This window comes from Syngnathoides biaculeatus, chromosome 4 (genome assembly GCF_019802595.1).
Source record: "Syngnathoides biaculeatus isolate LvHL_M chromosome 4, ASM1980259v1, whole genome shotgun sequence".
Taxonomy (NCBI): Eukaryota; Metazoa; Chordata; class Actinopteri; order Syngnathiformes; family Syngnathidae; genus Syngnathoides; species Syngnathoides biaculeatus.
In genome coordinates, this window is record NC_084643.1 from 6,534,624 (window position 1) to 6,553,004 (window position 18,381).

The following is an 18,381-nucleotide window of genomic DNA, read 5'->3' on the forward strand; positions in this document are numbered from 1 at the left end:
CCGGTGCTCGGAGAACACTCCACACTCATCATGTGTTCCAAGGCCGGCCTCGTTTACAAATGTGCGGACCTTTTTCATTTTTGGCAGCCCGATCCACAAGCGTATCTGCAGGTTCCATTACCTCAAAGAATGCTGATTGGGCCGATCATTTTTGGACCAGACGCAATCGCATCATTTTTGACAAATTTTGCGAGATTGGATATTGGATATTGTCCCTGCTCTGTCCTGGTGCCATCTGTTATTTTTGCATAATATCAACCAACGTATGGCGGCACGGTGGATCAGGTGGAAAGCATTGGTCTCACAGTTCTGAGGGCCTGGGTTCGATCCAGGCCCCGCCTGTGTGGAGTTTGCATGCCCGGGTGGGCAACATCCCAAGCACATGCAACATTAATTGGACACTCTAAATTGCCCGTAGGTGTTGTTTATCTCTATGTGCACTGCGATTGGTTGGCGACCAGTTCAGGGTCAATAGACATCTGGGACTCCAGAACTCCCGTGACCCTTATGAGAATAAGCAGCTAAGAAAACGAATGGATGGATGGATGGATGGATGGATGGATGGATGGATGATGGATGGATGGATGGATGGATGGATGGATGGATGGATGGATGGATGGATGATGGATGGATGGATGGACTCATTGAGGGGCACGTTGGCTCAGGTGGAACGGGTTGGCCTCACAGTTCTGAGGTCCCGGGTTTGTTCATGGCCGCGCCTCTGCGGAGTTTGAATGTTCTCGTGGCTTTTCTCCGGGTGGGCACTCCGCTTTCCTCCCAGATCCCAAGAATAGGCGACATGAATTGGACACTCTAAATTGCCCCTAGGTGTTGTTTGTCTCGATGTGCCCTGCGATTGGTTGGCGACCAGGTCAGGGTGTACCCCGCCTCCTGCCAATAGACGTCTGGGATAGGCTCCAGCACTCCCGTGACCCTTATGAGGATAAGCATCTAAGAAAACGGATGGATGGATGGGTTATAAAAAGTCATTCAAGGCCTCTGAATACATGCTAAAAAAATTACGCCAACCTCCCGAAATTGGCGTCACTGCTTCTTGTGTTCCCGCATTTGTCCAGTCAGTTTCTTTGTGCAGTGTGCCGCAAAAAATGTACACACACCTAAGTTATGACTTGAACGATGATATGATAAGGTGAATAAAAACAACATATAAGATAAGCAGTTTTGCGTTTTACATTTTACTCCTTCACTGCACCGAATATCGTTATCGAATATTGGTTTTGCTTCCGGTTGACAGGGGATAAAAAAAAGGCGGCTTGCAACCGCTCCCAAACTTGGAAGCATTTAATTGAAAAACATTTCACGGAAAATGAAGAATTAAGATCGAGGTCGATACAGATTTCTTTTGCCCCCCCCCCAGGTAGTCCTTCACTACTCTTTCTACGGAGCCGAGAAATAAAACGTGAACTGGACCTTGAAAATTCCTAAGCAAGGTCACGCGCTGGGCTTTTTTTAGAACGTCATCAAGGATTTAATCGGGACTGGAGGACACACACGTCTGCGCAATCAAGTGAGGATGGTAAAGCTGAAGAACTGCCGCTCAACCAAACACAAAAGGGGGAGAGGGGCTGGGGGGGGGGTGCGGAAACACGAAGAGAGGGATGTGCGGAGAGAACAGCCGCTGCGAGGAAACAAAAATATGAAAAAATCAGAAGCCAGAGTGTACGTCTTGAGCTTGGCCGTCATGCGCGCTTAACCTTGCCGTGCGGCTTGCATATCAATGGCGATGAAATATCAGCAGCTGTCATCGCGGCGGCTACGTGAGCAAAACGATTAGCCTTGCGTCGTTTTTCGGACTTTTTGTACCTGAATGCAATCTTTGGATTATTAACGTTTACGTGATAATCTATAGGGCTTCAATTTCCAAAGCATTACTTTTTTGGACAAATGATTTAAAATACACCGTTGCAACACAGTCACATGTTGTCATAATTTTCGCAAAAATGCATATTTGCCAATTAAATGATACAAGAGCTCCTTTTCCATATCACTCTCTCATTGATTATTGATTATGATGAGAAATAAACGCATGGCTTTTCCTCGTATCTCATCTGTTTCTCAGAGTTGCTGTTTGGAGGTATTGCGCCACCCTTTTGCAGTTGCTCCACAGATTCTCAGTAGGGTTCGAGTCAGGGGATGATGGTGACAGTCGATGTTAGTTGGCAACATATGTGCAAATATTGTACAGTGACTCTCACACATGCCGTAATTCCCGGCCTACGGAGCGCACCTGATTATAAGCTTCACCCAGTACATTTGTAAAGGAAATACTATTTGGTACATACATACGCCGCAGCTGTGTAAAACCCGCAAGTGCCCACATTGAAACCCACATTCAAACATGAGATATTGACAAAGACGGTACACAGAAAGAGTTTAATGTTAGCGTGGTGCTAACACTAATGCTAACGTGGCACTAACAGGGCCGGTTTAAAAAAAACACTTACCGGCAAAAATCACTGAGATACGCCAGTAACATAGCAGCAACACGCTAGCGCAGCACTAGCATGTCCGGTAAAAGTTACTTCCCCGACACATATATTCCGGTCTCTTCCCTTTTCCACTCAAGTGCCCACTTGTGGCCGTTAGGAAAAAAAATGCACAAATTAGCCGCATCATTGCATAAATCACAGGGTTGGAAGCGTGTGGGGAAAAAAGTCGCAGCTTGTAGGCCGGAAATTACGGTACTTAATAAACATCCTATCAGATTGCTCTGATGTCATCACCTTCATTCTCTCAGGAGCTCAATGGTACAGTATAGCTACTTTGTATCAGGGAATTTGCAATGAAATGTTCAGTGATGTTGGACAAGCTACTTGGAAAATTTTGTGAAAATTGATTATTTGAATAAATCACAACAATTTACAGTAAAGCCCTGGTTCTCGAACGCCCCTGTTTTTGAACAAATCGATTTTTGGACGAAAATTTTGAGATTTTTTTTTTGCTTCTCTTTTTGAATGAAAATCGGTATTCGAAACAAAACCCGGGAATCCCATATTGCGCGGCCAGACTAGCTGACCCACGACACGCTTTGTTGTGAATTCCCACGCCGAAATAACATAATGTGCGCAGCTGATCCACCCACGACGCGTTTTGTTATTGTCAATTGGAACGCCCCCCCCAAAAAAAACAAACAAAAAAATGGAAATGACATAACGTGCGCAGCACAACTAGCGCACTTTTGTAATTCTGTATAACGCAGCCTCTGTACACAGACATGTCCCGATAGTGACTGTTGTTTTCCTTCTTATGGAGGACTACCTACTGTATTATCCCCCAAACAGGGCTCCAAAGAAGGCAAGTTGCTTGTTGAAACTTATTCTGCACTTTTGTTCATAAAAAAAACGTTGACAAGGCCGGGAGCCGAATCGCTGCAGATACGGCAATGCAATCCCAGCCTAGCCTACTCTACTACCAAAGCATACATTTCAAGCAAAAAATAAATATATTTCTTTAATTATTATATTATATAAAGTATTTAAACTATACATGTATTTCTACTATGCAGTTTATTATCAGGAAAAGCTAGAAAAAAGGTTTTGTAGGTTTGGAACGCATTATTTCTTTCTCCATTCATTGTAATGGGAAACATCGATTTCGGTGTTCGAACACATCACTTCTCGAACCGTTTTCTGGAACGGACTGTGGTCAAGAACCGAGGCATCGCTGTACTTCTAAGTTCGCTGCTCACTCACAAGCAGATAGATAGATAGATAGATAGATAGATAGATAGATAGATAGATAGATAGATAGATAGATAGATAGATAGATAGATAGATAGATAGATAGATAGATAGATAGATAGATAGATAGATAGATAGATAGATCATGTCTTCGCTTCCCTAACACTGATGTTGTGACGTCGCCGGTGTTACGCGTCTAAATTTGCTCGTTTGGCAAGCCATTTTTATTCGTGGGTAATTTGGGAGGCAATTTCATTTTCGGTTTTCGTCAAAGCAAAATTAGCCGTCTGCCTCCTCTGTTCAGCCTTGTGCGGTCGAAGCGTTTGCGAGCGTTCTTCCCGCATTCGTAGCTCGGGTTACAGGAAACGTTCCAAGGGTGCGCGTACTCCTGGCGTGCCGCCGCGGTTAACAGCAGAGCCGCGCACGCGCGGCGTCTCCGGCGCGCGACGCACGATTTCCCGAGGGGACCGCAAACGCCGCCGCTAACGACACGGCGGCTAATGCTAACACAACCGACCGCGACCGTCTCACCCGTCTTCTTATTGGAAAAGTGCGGGGCTTCCTTTACAGAGCCGAGCGCCTATTAGACATATTAAAAAGGTGGTAAAGTGGAAGGAAGGGAGAAGTGTCATGGTGGCTTTTCTAATTAAAAAAGAAACACTTGAGGACACCCACGGAGCTCCCGGGGGGGAAAACATTGATAAATTCACTCAGGAGTCTTTTCAAAGCTGTGACAAAAAAAAAAAAAAAAAAAAAGAATCTTTGAGGACGCTGGGCTCTCTCTTTTTTTATCTTTTATTTTTTTTTTGCGCCTCTTCTCTCCCCCACATGCCATCTGATGCCAAATGAGCTCCTCCGTAGCCTTGATCCCTTCCCGACGACCCCGAGGCTTACGGTCGCCGTCTCCCGGCTTCCGATCTGCGGATTGACGCATCTCCGTGTCGCGCGTTTGCGTGCGTTCATCGGGGGGCCCGCAAACACGTTGCGCGCCTTCGTGAGGACGCCACGACTGACTTTGATTGCAGTTCTGAGTCGCCGGGAAGGCTCCCGGGCAACGACGCGGCGGCGCGTTTAGCGGGTTCAAACGCGTCTTCTGTGACGATTTTCATCACGTGTGGCATGGTTGTGTCACCCGAAAACCAAAAAAAAACAGAACCGGTTAAAAGAATTATCTTTCCATTCTCGCGTTTCGTTGACACAGCAGTGAATCGATCGCGACTGGTTCTGTCCTAGCAAAAAACTTGTGCGTGAACTGATGACGCTTGATCGCATGAGATCCAGATTAAAACATCTTCGAAGACAACCAGAACAGTCCGGTTTCCACGGATTTGTTTCTCAACACAATCTACAAATCTGAAGATCATGGCCGAACGTGCAGAGTGACAAAAACTCTTGTGAAGATCTAGCATTAAATTGTTTTTCACCGTTTCTTCGGATCCTGATTTTTCAGGGCGTCGCCCAGCGGATTTAATTGACGAGTGGGCTGGGCGTGCTTTCAGTGCATTCAGCGGACACGCCCACGACGGCATACTTTTGTCAACATTTCGCCCGAAGTCAGCTGAGATACGCTCCAGCGCTCCCACAACCCTCATGTGGATAAGCGGCTTGGGAAATGGAATGTAATTTTATATGCTTGCCGATTAATATGCAGTACAAGCCATTTATTTTTGCTTTACATCAAGGGTGTCAAAATCATTTTTGTCGCGGGCCACATTGTAGTTATGATTTCCCTCAGAGGGGGAGTTATGGTGAAACCACAGAAATCCGGAATGGCCTCATCATATTTACATGAGAAATTTATGAACTAGTTTTGCCATCAGAAATCAAGTGTAATGGGTTTTTCCACCATTGTTCATGTTTGATCTCAACATTATCATTGTTGATATATGACAATTTGAAATGCTGGAACATAATTTCAAAAGAATCACAGATTTTGAGACCTTGGCGGGCCGCATAAAATTATGTGGTGGGCCGGATCTGGATCCAGGGCCTTGACTTTGACACCTGTGCTTCACATGGTCTGTCAGGATTGTATCACATCTTCAATGCTATTCTTTCTTACCATTCATTTTTTTTACATGCAGTTCAAATTTGTATGCACTCTTGGGCCATAAATTGAGGTACGAGTGGGTAATTCAAGACATCCGCTGTAACGAAACAGCCTCAACTACGATGGCACAAACTTTTCCACCTTCACGCGGTGCAACCACAAAGATAAACACTCAATGGAAAGCTCTCTGGCAAAACTATGCAACACCACCTTCACAAGGTACAATTCTTGAGATGTTTGTATTCAAGTCATTTATGTCCATCCATTTTCTTCGCCGCTTATCCTCACGAGGGTCGCGAGAGTGAAATGAATGATTACCTCATATATTCCAACTATATACAGGGAAACAACATATTGATGCATAATATAATACATTATATGTTTAATGTTTAAAATATGGCACGGTAGCTCAGCTGGGAAGCGTTGGCCTCACAGTTCTGAGGTCCTGAGTTCAATCCCGGACCCGCCTGCGTGGAGTTTGCATGTTCTCCCCGTCCCTGTGTGGGTTTTCTCCGGGCCCTCCGGTTTCCTCCCACATCCCAAAAACGTGCAACATTAATTGGACACTCTAAATTGCACCTAGGTGTGATTGTGAGAGCGGCTGTTTGTCTCTATGTGCCCTCCGATTGGCTGACGACCAGTTCAGGGTGTACCCTACCTCCTTCCCGTTGACAGCTGGAATAGACTCCTACGCCCCTCGTTAGGATAAGCAGCTAAGAAAATGGATGGATGGATTGATGGATGGATGGATGGATGGATGGATGGATGGATGGATGATTAGTTAGTTACTTCCGTAGTTATCCTTGCAATTGGCTGGCGACCAGTTCAGGGTGTACCCCACCTCTTGCCCGTTAACAGCTGGGATAGGCTCCAGCACTCCCTGCGACCCTTTGTGAGGATAAGCAGCTAAGAAAATGGATGGATGGATGGACGGATGGATGGACTCATTGATATGGGTGTTGAGCATACATGTCACTTTTAAGAATATCATTTCAAGTCAGTCGCTAAATATACAATAACTTAGGGAGCCAATATTTGGAGCGACGCCCTACACTGTTATAAAAAAGAATTGTGAATTTTTTTTCAACGTGTTATTATTGTGGATTCTCACTGGTTACTGTAATCATGACTGAGTATCGTCATCCCCATTCATAGCGGCAGCACGGGATGGCGAGGGGGCGGGGGGGGTTACAGACGGAGATCGATTATGAGGGATGAAACATACGGCCAAAGCGCCGTAAGCAGACAGCTCAGTTGGGCCGCGTGTTCACTGCTGTTATCCGACGCACACACGAAGGCCGTCCGCCACGATTCCGGCTGCTTTCGGCAGATGGGTCAAGCAAACACGCCCGTCTGCGCCGCCAGATATCACCTGAACCGTGTTTACAACTGTCACTTTCGCTGCTGACAAACACTTGTTAGCTCACTCGTGCACAACATTTGAAGTCGTCTTTTTCTTAACGCGATGTACAGTAGCTTTGTGCAAATGTATATTTTTTGTTTTTGTTTGGGGGTCGGGGGAACCCCTTTGGAATGTGCTTGCACGCGGAGCGAGAAATTCAAATCATACCGAAGCCCAACTAAAGAATCAATCACACGGTTGCAATCAAATTTAACAGCAAACAAGCGAGCTGGTTAATTGGCCGAATGTACATTATTGGAAAAATGATAATCTTCACTGAATGAGCTTGATGAAGAGGCAAAGTGCCGGAAAATCGGGCTATGAGAAGACAAAAATATTGGGCCGTTTTTTGTTTTTTCTTGATAAAAATCTTCATGCCGAAAAGTATTTTAACAGTTTGCAATTTCAATCCATTCATCTTTCCATCCATTATCTGTGCCGCTTATCCTCACAAGAGTCGCAGAGAGTGCTGGAGCCTAATCCAGCTGTCAACGGGAAGAACTGAACTGGTCGCCGCCCGATCGCAAAGCACATCGAGACAAACATTCGCAATCACAATCACAACTAGGGGCAATTTAGAGTGTCCAATTAATCCATCCATCCATTTTATTTGCTGCTTATCCTCACAAAGGGCGCGGGAGTGCTGGAGCCTATCCCAGCTGTCAACATGCAGGAGGCGGGATACACCCTGAGCTGGTTGCCAGCCAATCGCAGGGCACATCGAGACAAACAGCCGCACTCACAATCACACCTCGGGGCAATTTAGAATGTCCAATTAATCCGTCCATCCATTTTCTTTGTCACTTATCCTCACGAGGGTCGTGGGGAGTGCTGGAGCCTCTCCGAGCTGTGAATGGGCAGGAGGCGGGGTACACCCTGAACTGGTCGCCAGCCAATCGCAGGGCACGTTGAGACAAACAGCCGCACTCACAATCACACCTGGGGGCAATTTAGAGTGTCCAGTTAATGTTGCATGTTTTCGGCAGGTGGGAGGAAACCGGAGTGCCCGGAGAAAACCCACCGATGCAGCCACAGGGAGAACATGCAAACTCCGCACAGGGAGGGCTGGGATTAAACCCGGGTCCTCAGAACTGTGAGGCCAACCCTTTACCATCTGAGTGCGGTTGTTTGTTTCCATGTGCCTTGCGATTGGTTGGCAACCAGTTCTGGGTGTACCCTGCCTCCTGCCCGTTGATAGCTGAGATAGGCTTCAGCACTCTCCGCAACCCTCGTGAGGATAAGCGGCAAAGAAAATGGATGGATGGATAGAAACAAGTTGAATGTGCCCCTCTGACGAAAACATCTGGGCCCCAGCTAGGCCCGCTGAGTAAAACCGGTCTAGGACAGCCACTAACAAATTGTACATCATACTATCATCTAAAATTTTGCGGTCGGTGCATCTACTGTAGGAAAACAATATTTTACATAATTAATATTGCTGGTAAAGGATGGTAGCTTCCCAGCTTGTTCCATGTCATGATGTTTTTGGTTGTCGGGCGTGTCAATGTTTGGTTCAATAGTTTCCAGATGCTTGGATTGATTGACACGGTCACGTGGCACCGAATCCTTTGCAGCCCCCCCCCTCAAAACTCATCCAACTTGATTTTTATCTTGGGGGGGGGGGGGGTGGCTTTAAAGGCCACGGCGTATCAGGAAAAGATCCAAAACATAAATCACCTCACCGAAGGCATCATTAATGCCGTTGCGAGGCGTCACTCGCGATGTGCTGATACGCGTTCGTCAGCAGCGGCGGAACAAGCGTTGACACGTGTTTTCAAAACAACTGCACTCTGCGCGCTCCATATCAAATCAATACAAATGTTCCTTATTCAAACAATAAACAAAAATAACGCGTACGGAATCCTTTTGGACAAACCTATATAAACAAAACAAACCTTATTTTGATTGATACGCTCAGAGAGCTGAAACGAATGCTGCAGCCACGGGCAACAAATTCAATGTTACTAAAGCGCCACCGGTGAATGATAAATAAATACATTTATGACAAATATAATGCACACAGTATGAACCCCATTAGTATCAAGAAAAAAAGATACAGAACAAAACACGCAAAGAGTCTCTCAACAAACTTTCCACACATTTGTTAATAACCTTTTTTTTTTGATGCTGTTACCATGACAACTAGGAGCCCAGGATGTGGACGCTTGTTAAGATATGATTTTAAAAATGCGAGGAGCACATCCAAACCCACAGAAAGACTTCAGCACCATGACACTAAATTGCTCTTGTTAAATGTGTTTCCAACACAACCCAATGCAGCTCTGCTTACCGAGTGGATTTGACAGTTTTTCACACGTGTAGCCTGACTATTGCACAAAAACACACACATGTCACAATTTGGAAACGTGTGTGTGTGTGTTTTTGTCCACAAATTGCTTAATCTCCACCAGATGGATCGCAGCTGCACATCAAACGGAACAACAATGACAATTATTAATAATTTGGCATACAAACGTGATAGTAAGATGCCTCTTAGTCCAACAAATGAACTTTTGAATGACATTTAAAGTTAAGGTGAGATGGCCGCAATGCAAGGGAATGCACTTAAAACCACAAAGGCAGAACTGCGTACATGGACTTTGTCCACCAGCTCTCCGTGACGCGTATCGTTGAACTTGTTGAACAACTGCAAGTACGCAGCGAGGGGCCTCGTACTGCCACTTTTAATCACGATCGAGTGAGGGCCTTGACACAGGTACAGCCGAACGGCCTCAAAGCGTTCAGTGAAGTACTCGGAAATCTTTCCTCCGCATTTGATGCAATGACACACCGTGGACTGTAAGCCCACATTTCACATTGTCAGAAATGGAAGTACAAATAAGTCCTTTACTGTATTTCTAACGCTCAAGGGATAATCTACTATCTTATAATGTCCACCGTGCATCTTATCATTTTACTTCACTGACCAAAAAAGTAGTCAATGGCTAGATTTCTGTTGTTGTTGTTGTTTTTTTTTTTTTACACTTTCAAAAGTATTCTTAGCATGAGGGCCCAACACTAAAAGCTAGCACTTGCAACTCAGATCCCAATTAGAAATGAAGTTCCACGGGGCGATACCTGCGTTGCTCGAGTCCGGGCTGTTTGGTTCCATGCTCAAGCATGCGCTCCCTTGAGCTGCTTTTACATCCCCAAAATCCTCACCACCACCAAACCTGTAATCCTCCAACCAGGGAGCGACTTTGCCCATTTCGGAGGCCGCGGTAACACCTACCGAAGCGAAATTAAATAACCGACGACGAGCTAAGGCTAGCCACGAGCTAACACTAGTGACGAGCTAATGTGAGCAACGAGCTAACGCTAGCGACGAGTTAATGCTAGCGACGAGCTAACGCTAGCGACGAGCTAATGCTAGCGACGAGCTAACGCGACCCCTAATAGGACAAACCGAAAGGAAAAGAAAATCTTTTTGGCCAACTAAGTGATCCCCAGTTAAATTGGGAACCCATATTCAGCCCAGTTGTGTTTATTCTGAATTTGCCAACATTTTCCCTACTTTCCCTGAGACTCAAAACCTGACTCTCGAGAGAAATGCATACGCGTGACGCGAGAGTCGGCCTGCGGTCGCCATGGCAGCCAAGAAGGACTTGACAGCCAGTTACCTGTCAATTAAGCGGAAACCTTTGCGGCGCATGTTTACAAAAGTGTCGCCCCTCGGTTGCCGACCCCCGACCGCTGCTTTATGGCACTTGCAAAATATTAAGAACAGCGCTCAGCACCTCGGCGGCAAATCGCAACCTCCTAAAAGCGCGCTAAAATAAATCAACACCTTTCTCCAATAAAAAGTGGAACATTACGATCCTCATAAATTGGGGGATTTACGGCCATTTTTAATAGCGTAGCTGATCAGGGCTACGTGCACGTCATCCGGTGCCGCCTTTGTTTTGGCTGTAATCATTTGGTTCGCTAACGAGCACATATCACTCAAATAGAGGTCATTTGGGAGCAATTATGACCAAGCGTTTGAATCTTCGCTGTAGACGTTTTCCTTTTGTCAAGTCTTTATTTTGTTATCGAGAACAAAAGAGCTTTGCTGACATTTGAAACCATTTGTGATTGCGATTAAACAGAACGGAAACATTCCGAGAGAACAAGAAAATGCGCTCTGCGTTTATTCCGTCTCCAAATCTTTTGCACATTGTGCAGACTGCGAATTATATTAAAAGGTCCGTTTTTAACGCACATCTGCGGCAGCAAGGACACGTCGGATGAGCGGTTGTACGGAGGTCAAACGCACTCGGATTTCCAACGCGTGTAAGTGCGCCTGCACGGGTCCATCCTGAGGTCAACACTACAACCAATGAACTAATGATCCGGCAAATTCCAACACCCCAGCTCATTCCTCTCCCCGGCTCTCTCTCTCTCTAATCTGCGGTCGGCCTCGCTCGCTCCTTGACGGCCCGCTGTGAGGCAGAAATGAGAAACAAGGCAGTCGGACCCGGTCTGGTTCTCTGATACACGCCGCTGATAAACAAGGCAGCTTGTTAAGAACTAAATTAATCTCGCCCTTGCCTGCCTTTTGCCTTTCGCAGCGTTTCCATCTTGTCAGACGGTCCTGTATTTTGTCACGGCCTTGGCAGCCCCGCGCGAGATAAACCCCGCCTTTCGGGCACAGATAACCGCAAATTCTATGCGGCGTACGTACGCAGTCAAATGAGGAAGTTGAGTTTGCGGGAGTTTTTGCAGTCAAGGTACATATTCGTAATGATCCATCCATTTTCTTATTCACGCTGACACAAAGCTTTTACGGACCGAGTGATCGTATTTGGCGATCTTCCCCCGACCAATCAGGGGAGAAGGGTCATGATGAGTTTTGAAAAAGTTACAAGTGATTTCGTGTCGGTTGACTTTGGGCGAGAGGCAGGCGACAACGCACCCCCTTGACGGGCCAGCAACCGCACTCTGATTCGTATTTATGAAGGATGTAAAGTGTTAAACGGACTTCACGGATGCGGGAGGAAAGCAGCGGGGGACAAGATCCAAACTCCGTTGGGGGAAAACCTGAGCTGAGATTTGAAGCCAGAACATCTCGGCAGTGTGACAGACTCGCTAACTGATGCTCATTTTTTGTTATACGGGATATTTTTATTCTTTCACATGAAAACATCTTGCAAAGTTCTATTGTAATGGGTTGTTCTGCGAATTACCAAGTAAAGTATTTCAGTTAAGTTTCCTAAAAATAATAACTTTATTATTCTAGACTGTTCTAAATTGTTCACCATCAAATACTAATTTAATGCTTCCATCCATCTAATTTCTTTGCAGCTTATCCTCATGCGGGTCACGGGGATTCCTGGAGCCTATCCCAGCTGTCAATGGGCAGGAAGCGGGGTACACCCCGAACTGGTCGGCAGCCAATCGCAGGGCACATGGAGACAAACAGCCGCACGCACAATCACACCTACGGGCAATTTAGTGTCCAATTAATGTTGCATGTTTTGGGGAAGGACACCGGAGTGCCCGGAGAAAACCCACACAGGCACGGGGAGAACATGCAAAACGCTACACAGACGGGTCAGGGATTGAACCCGGGACCTCAGAACTGTGAGGCCAACGCTTTACCAGCTGAGCCACGGTGAAAACACTGGAAACCAAAAAATTACTTCATTTTTGGTTGCGCAGGATTCAAATGTGTTCCATGTATTGCGTGAAGATTTTCAACAAAACAGACTAGCAGAAAATGAATAGAGTAAGCGTCCAAATAACGATGAAATTTGCATCGAGCTAACTGAATTGACGCAACTTGGGGACCATCAGAACTAGGAGCGTCAAATATTTGTTGGTCCGGTTTGCCTCGCAGGCCTGCTATGACTGTGAAACCATGTCAATGTTTCATAGGTTCATCTTAGTATTACATACTATGTACAATAAATTGATGAAAACGAGTTTAGAAATTGGGCGGCACGGTGGATCAGCTGGTCAAGCACAGTTCTGAGGTCCCCGGTTCAATCCCGGCCCCGCCTGTGTGGAGTTTGCATGTTCTCCCCGTGCCTGCGTGGCTTTTCTCTGGGGGGGCACTCCGGTTTCCTCCCACATCCCCAAAAACATGCAACATTAATTGGACACTCTAAATTGCCCATAGGTGTGATTGTGAGTGCGGCTGTTTGTCTTGATGTGCCCTGCGATTGGCTGGGAACCAGTTCAGGGTGTACCCCGCCTCCAGCCCGCTGACAGCTGGGATAGGCTCCAGCACTCCCCGTGACTCTCGTGAGGATAAGCGGTGAAGAATATGGATGGATGGATAGTTTAGTTTAGTCTGGTCGTAAAACAATGCTCTCAATATCTCAATGTTATTATTTAGTACATTGATTTCCAACCTTTGTAGCGCCAAGACACATATTTTACAATTGAAAAATCCCACGGCACACCAACAAAAGTAAATGTCACCAAAAATGGATGGATTAATTACTATATGTACTTCCTGCCATCTAATAGAAGAGGATTTTTTTTTTTGTTGTTGTCTGTCATTGTGCCTCACTGGCATGAATAGATGAATAAAGATATATTATTTCTTGGAAATAAATGTTTTTACATAAAACTGGATAACTTCTCACGGCACACTAATGCACCCCAGCACACTGTTTGGGAATCAACGATTTAGTCCATGTAACTATTTTAAATTTTAGCACAGATCATGCAAATACTTTGATTTCACGGGCCACATAAAATAATGTGGTGGGCCAGATGCGGCCCCCCAGCCTTGAGTTAGACATCTTGCTCGAAACTGATGTTCTTTTTACTTTATGGACTAATTTGTTCATATTCTCCTATTTTCAAACAAGGAATAGTAGAATCAAATGTGTTGAAGTTGCGCACAGCTTGAATGTGTAATGTGTGATGTTCTTTTTATTTCATATTTATGTATTTTCTCACCAGGACAAGTAAGCATGTCGCTAACTCAAAACAAAACAAAACATGTTTGTAATGCAGCTTTCTATTGGCTCTTAGTCAGGAGTGGCCATCCACTCGATATAATACACAAATATGATGAGATTTGGTACTTAAGACGTACTTATTTTATGTTCAGTCGTATTCTTTTCTTGCAATTTTTATGCACCCGAGCGAGAACGCAAACGCAGACCTGACAAATTGGCTGACGGTCATTCTGGCGGAGGGACCGAACCGCAGTCGTCGTCCACGGTCCGGTCAAACCCGGAATGCAACTGACAGTTTCCCTAGATCCATGGAGCAAGGCAGCGAGTAACTTAAGCAAACAAAGCAGCCATTATGCAAATGTGTGCCCTTCGACGTGTGTGTATTGTTGTGTTAAAACAAATAAACTGTAAGATAAGTTAACGAAGGAAAGAACTTGGAGATAACATGTTAAGAAAATGTCTTTCACATCATCAAACCAAACCTGGCAAACCACCACAACACGTTTTCACATGATATCAAGTACTTCTTAAGCAAACTGGTCGACGACATAAAGCAGCAACGCCAGTGTGTAAAAACTACACAAAATATTTTACCTGCTCATATTAAGCGATAAACGGGGAATATTTGGTGAAAGGTGAAGGAAGACGACATGCTTTTATTTCCCCACAGCCACGATCATTAAATTAGATGACTATTTATCATCAAGCAAAACAAAACAAAAAAAAAACAACACTTTTTTTTCCCAACAACAACAACATAAAAATGTAAATCCTCAACTGAACTCTTGAAAAGATCAATTTCAAGCGGCCGCGGCCGCGGCAGCCGCCGAATTGCGCGCACTTCCTCCGTGAGCATCCGCTCACAATGTCTCGCTTCTCAACCGACGCAAGCCTTTCCAACGCGTGTGCAACAACAACAACAACAAGAACAAGGAAAGAAAAAGAGCCCATTCAGAAGTTAACCGCGCATTGAATTCTCCGAGATGCACTCGAGCACCAAAGAGGAGAAGACGTCCAAAGTGTGGATTTTCCCTGCGAACGGCGCGGGGCGGTCAACTTTCCGAGCCGGAGCAGCGGAGGAGCTCCGCGCCGCGCGGCTCCGTGCGTGCCTGAGCGTGGCTGCAACACGCGCCCCCCCCCACAACCCCCTCCCCGCCCCCTCACCCCTCCTTCTCCGCCAGCCTGGTCCCCCCCCCCCCTCCATAAATAAAACTTACTTTTCTCTGGCTTGGCTGTCGGACGGCACGTTGCTACTCTTGCCTTTGGCGTACATGCTTGCAGAGAGCTCCCGATTGTCACGCACCTGTCAAGCCATCACAACCTCCTTGGGCACGGCCCCGTCACCATGGCGACACCAGCAGCCTCCGCTCCCATTGGTCGCCGCCTCGAGCGGGACCGCCCCGCTCGCCGCGGCGACGGGCGGCTGAGTGACGAGGCCGAAGCCACGCCCGCTCGCCGGAGCCCCGCCCCCTCGCCCTCCCTTCTCCTGTTTGTCTGGCTCGCCTTTGCTTTCCATTTGTGAGCGTGTCTGTCTGTCTTGTCTGTCTGTCTGTCATTTATTCCCTGATTGGAAAGACTCTCCTGACACACACAAACACAAACACACTCGCGCACACCCCTCTTAGTGCAAAGGGGGATTTGAAACCGTCCAACATGGCTGCTCCTTTTTTTGTTTTTTGTTTTTTTTTACAATCACACCCTCCTCCTATACTTGCAGAGTGGAGTGTGCATAAAACTGCACATACAGTACAGACTGCTCCTCCTCAGCTGTGTTGATTTACATGCGTGTTGGCCGGGCACGTGCATAAACATCCACTAGGTGGTGCTCATGCACCTGCCCTGTTACCCTTGTCGTCGGTCACCCCCACCCCCTCGATTCAACAATGCTCGAAAATAAAATCATCAATTTTACCCAAATCTCATTACTGTCGTTTCTTAATTGCATGGGTGATTTTGCTGGTGGGTGCCATTTATGGGGAACGGGGGGGTGGGGGGGGAGGTGTCTTGAGCACCTGCCCCCAAAAAGGTCTGTGCCCATCCCTTGTGTCAATACAAACACATGGAAAAAATGTGTTTGGAAACGGCACGTGGCAAAAAGATGAATGTGTGACATGAAGTACAGTAAGTAAATATTTATTCTACTGAAAACAATCACCGGTTGGACCAGCTGCCGAATTTGTGTAGATTAAAATGTCGGAATGAAAAGCGGTAACTTTTCAAATGTTGATGATATGTTAGGGGGGCACGGTGGGGCAGCTGGTAAAGCGTTGGCCTCACAGTTCTGAGGACCGGGTTCAATCCCGGCCCCGCCTGTGTGGAGGTAGCATGTTCTCCCCGTGCCTGCGTGGCTTTTCTCCGGGCACTCCGATTTCCTCTCACATCCCAAAAACATGCGACATTAATTGGACACTCAAAATTTCCCCTCGGTGTGATTGTGAGTGCAAATGGTTGTTCGTCTGTATGTGCCCTGCGATTGGCAGGCAAGCAGTTCAGGGTGTACCCCGCCTCCTGCCCGTTGACAGCTGGGATAGGCTCCAGCACTCCCCGCGACTCTCGTGAGGATAAGCAGTAAAGAAAACGGATGGATGGATGATATCATACAGATGTGACCTACTGATGTCACAAAACTACTTTCTGCTTCACTTCCACTTGTAGGTTTTTTTGGGGGGTGGGGGTCACAGTCTCCTGTCTCCTCTTCAGCTGTAAAAATGCATGCTCTGTAGGGTTGAGGTCCGCAGATTGACTTGTCCTTTCTGCAACTTCCCACCTCTTGAACCGAATGAACTCATTTGTTGTTTTGGCTGTTTCTGCCAATCAGATCACTCCAAATCTTGCATTTCTGTGGACAGTTTTGCTTTGTTTTCAGTCTTCTCTCAGATTCCCAAATGCTCTTTTCTCGCTCGTTTGGTTTTCCCGTTGGTTACGCCTTTAACTATAGCAGTCGAAGTCTTCACAGGTAAAACCTCATCGAAGAATCGATTATTTCGAAATGTAAATCATTTTCCTCAATCGAGCACATGGTCAGGGATCATTTACTGTCATATTTGTAGTTTGTGGTTTCCTGTTGCGGCGGCTGTCTCGCGTTGAATGAACAGCTATGACGTTACCTCGTTCTACTTCTGTCTTGTTGTTTCGTGAGCCAGGCATTGATTTATGCGGGAGGTCGCGCTAAACAGAGCGCCGTACCCGAGTGTCGGGGGTCAAACAAATGTGTCATTTTTGTCTAACTTTGGTGTTTCATCATTTCATTTCATCATTTGGTGTTTCCTGTTGGTCCGCATTCTCTTTTGCTGGTTTGTCCACTTTGTCGCCGCTGCCGGTTGAGGCGCGAGACGGTCGTAGTGCTGCATGTTTTGTCTCGCAGTTCCCGTTTCTACAAGCGCTGCCTTCAGATACGATGTTTAATTCATTCCGTGACCACGCACGTTGTGCAAAATCCTCGCACTGTATCTCAAATCACATTTGCACCATTGAAATGAACGGAAATGCTATTGATCCGTTGAAGGCCTGCACCTCCCAAAAATGTTGTTTTATATATACATTATAAAACGCATAGCATAAATAACTGGAACGCAAAGAATTCCATAGTTTGTGCATCATCTAGGGCAGCCGTCCCCAATCAGTTTTGCAACGCGGGCCGCCGAAGCCGCTACGCAGCGAGACCGACGTCCCTGAAGCCCGCCGCCTCGGGCCATGTAGAATTGACTGAGATTTTCTTGAAAAATACACCTTAAAAGTAAAATCTTGGGGGACTTCAGCTCAGTGAGTTAAATGTGTACTTTTTTTATGTTTTGCTGATCCCACAACAGAAGGGGACCAATGACGGGCTAATTGAAAAAAAAATTGAAAAGCACAAACTCAAATTACAGGAACATTTCTTGCTGCTCAGATGAAAAAAATGTCCAATTAATAACTCACAATGATGTGTATCATTTACTTCAAACAGCATACGGAGATAAAGTAACCCCATAGTACATGCTCTGTTCATCCATCCATCCATTTTCTTGGCCGGTTATCCTCACAAGGGTCACGGGGAATGCTGGAGCCTATCCCAGCTGTCAACAGGTAGGAGGTGGGGTACACCCTGAACTGGTTGCCAGCCAATCGGGGGGCACATCGAGACAAACAGCCACACTCACAATCACACCGAGGGGCAATTTAGAGTGTCCAATTAATGTTACATGTTTATGGGATGTGGGAGGAAACCGGAGTGCCTGGAGGAAACCCATGCAGGCACCGGGAGAACATGCAAACCCCACACAGGCGGGGTCCAAGATTGAACCCGGGACCTCAGAACTGTGAGTCCAATGTTTTCCAGCTGAGCCACTGTGCCGC

The 18,381-nt window shown here is 46.3% G+C and overlaps 1 protein-coding gene across 2 annotated transcripts in view; it reads right to left on the reverse strand.

Moving 5' to 3' along the window:
* LOC133499019 (single-stranded DNA-binding protein 2) overlaps nucleotides 1–15,377 on the reverse strand; it is a 69,655-nt gene extending 54,278 nt beyond the window's left edge. For both annotated transcript variants that reach the window (XM_061816474.1, XM_061816473.1), the window contains exon 1: nucleotides 15,264–15,377. In XM_061816474.1, coding sequence (XP_061672458.1) covers nucleotides 15,264–15,319 — 56 coding nt within the window. In that variant the 5' untranslated portion in view covers nucleotides 15,320–15,377. The remainder of the gene's footprint in view (nucleotides 1–15,263) is intronic.
* Between the last annotated feature and the right edge of the window lie 3,004 nt (nucleotides 15,378–18,381).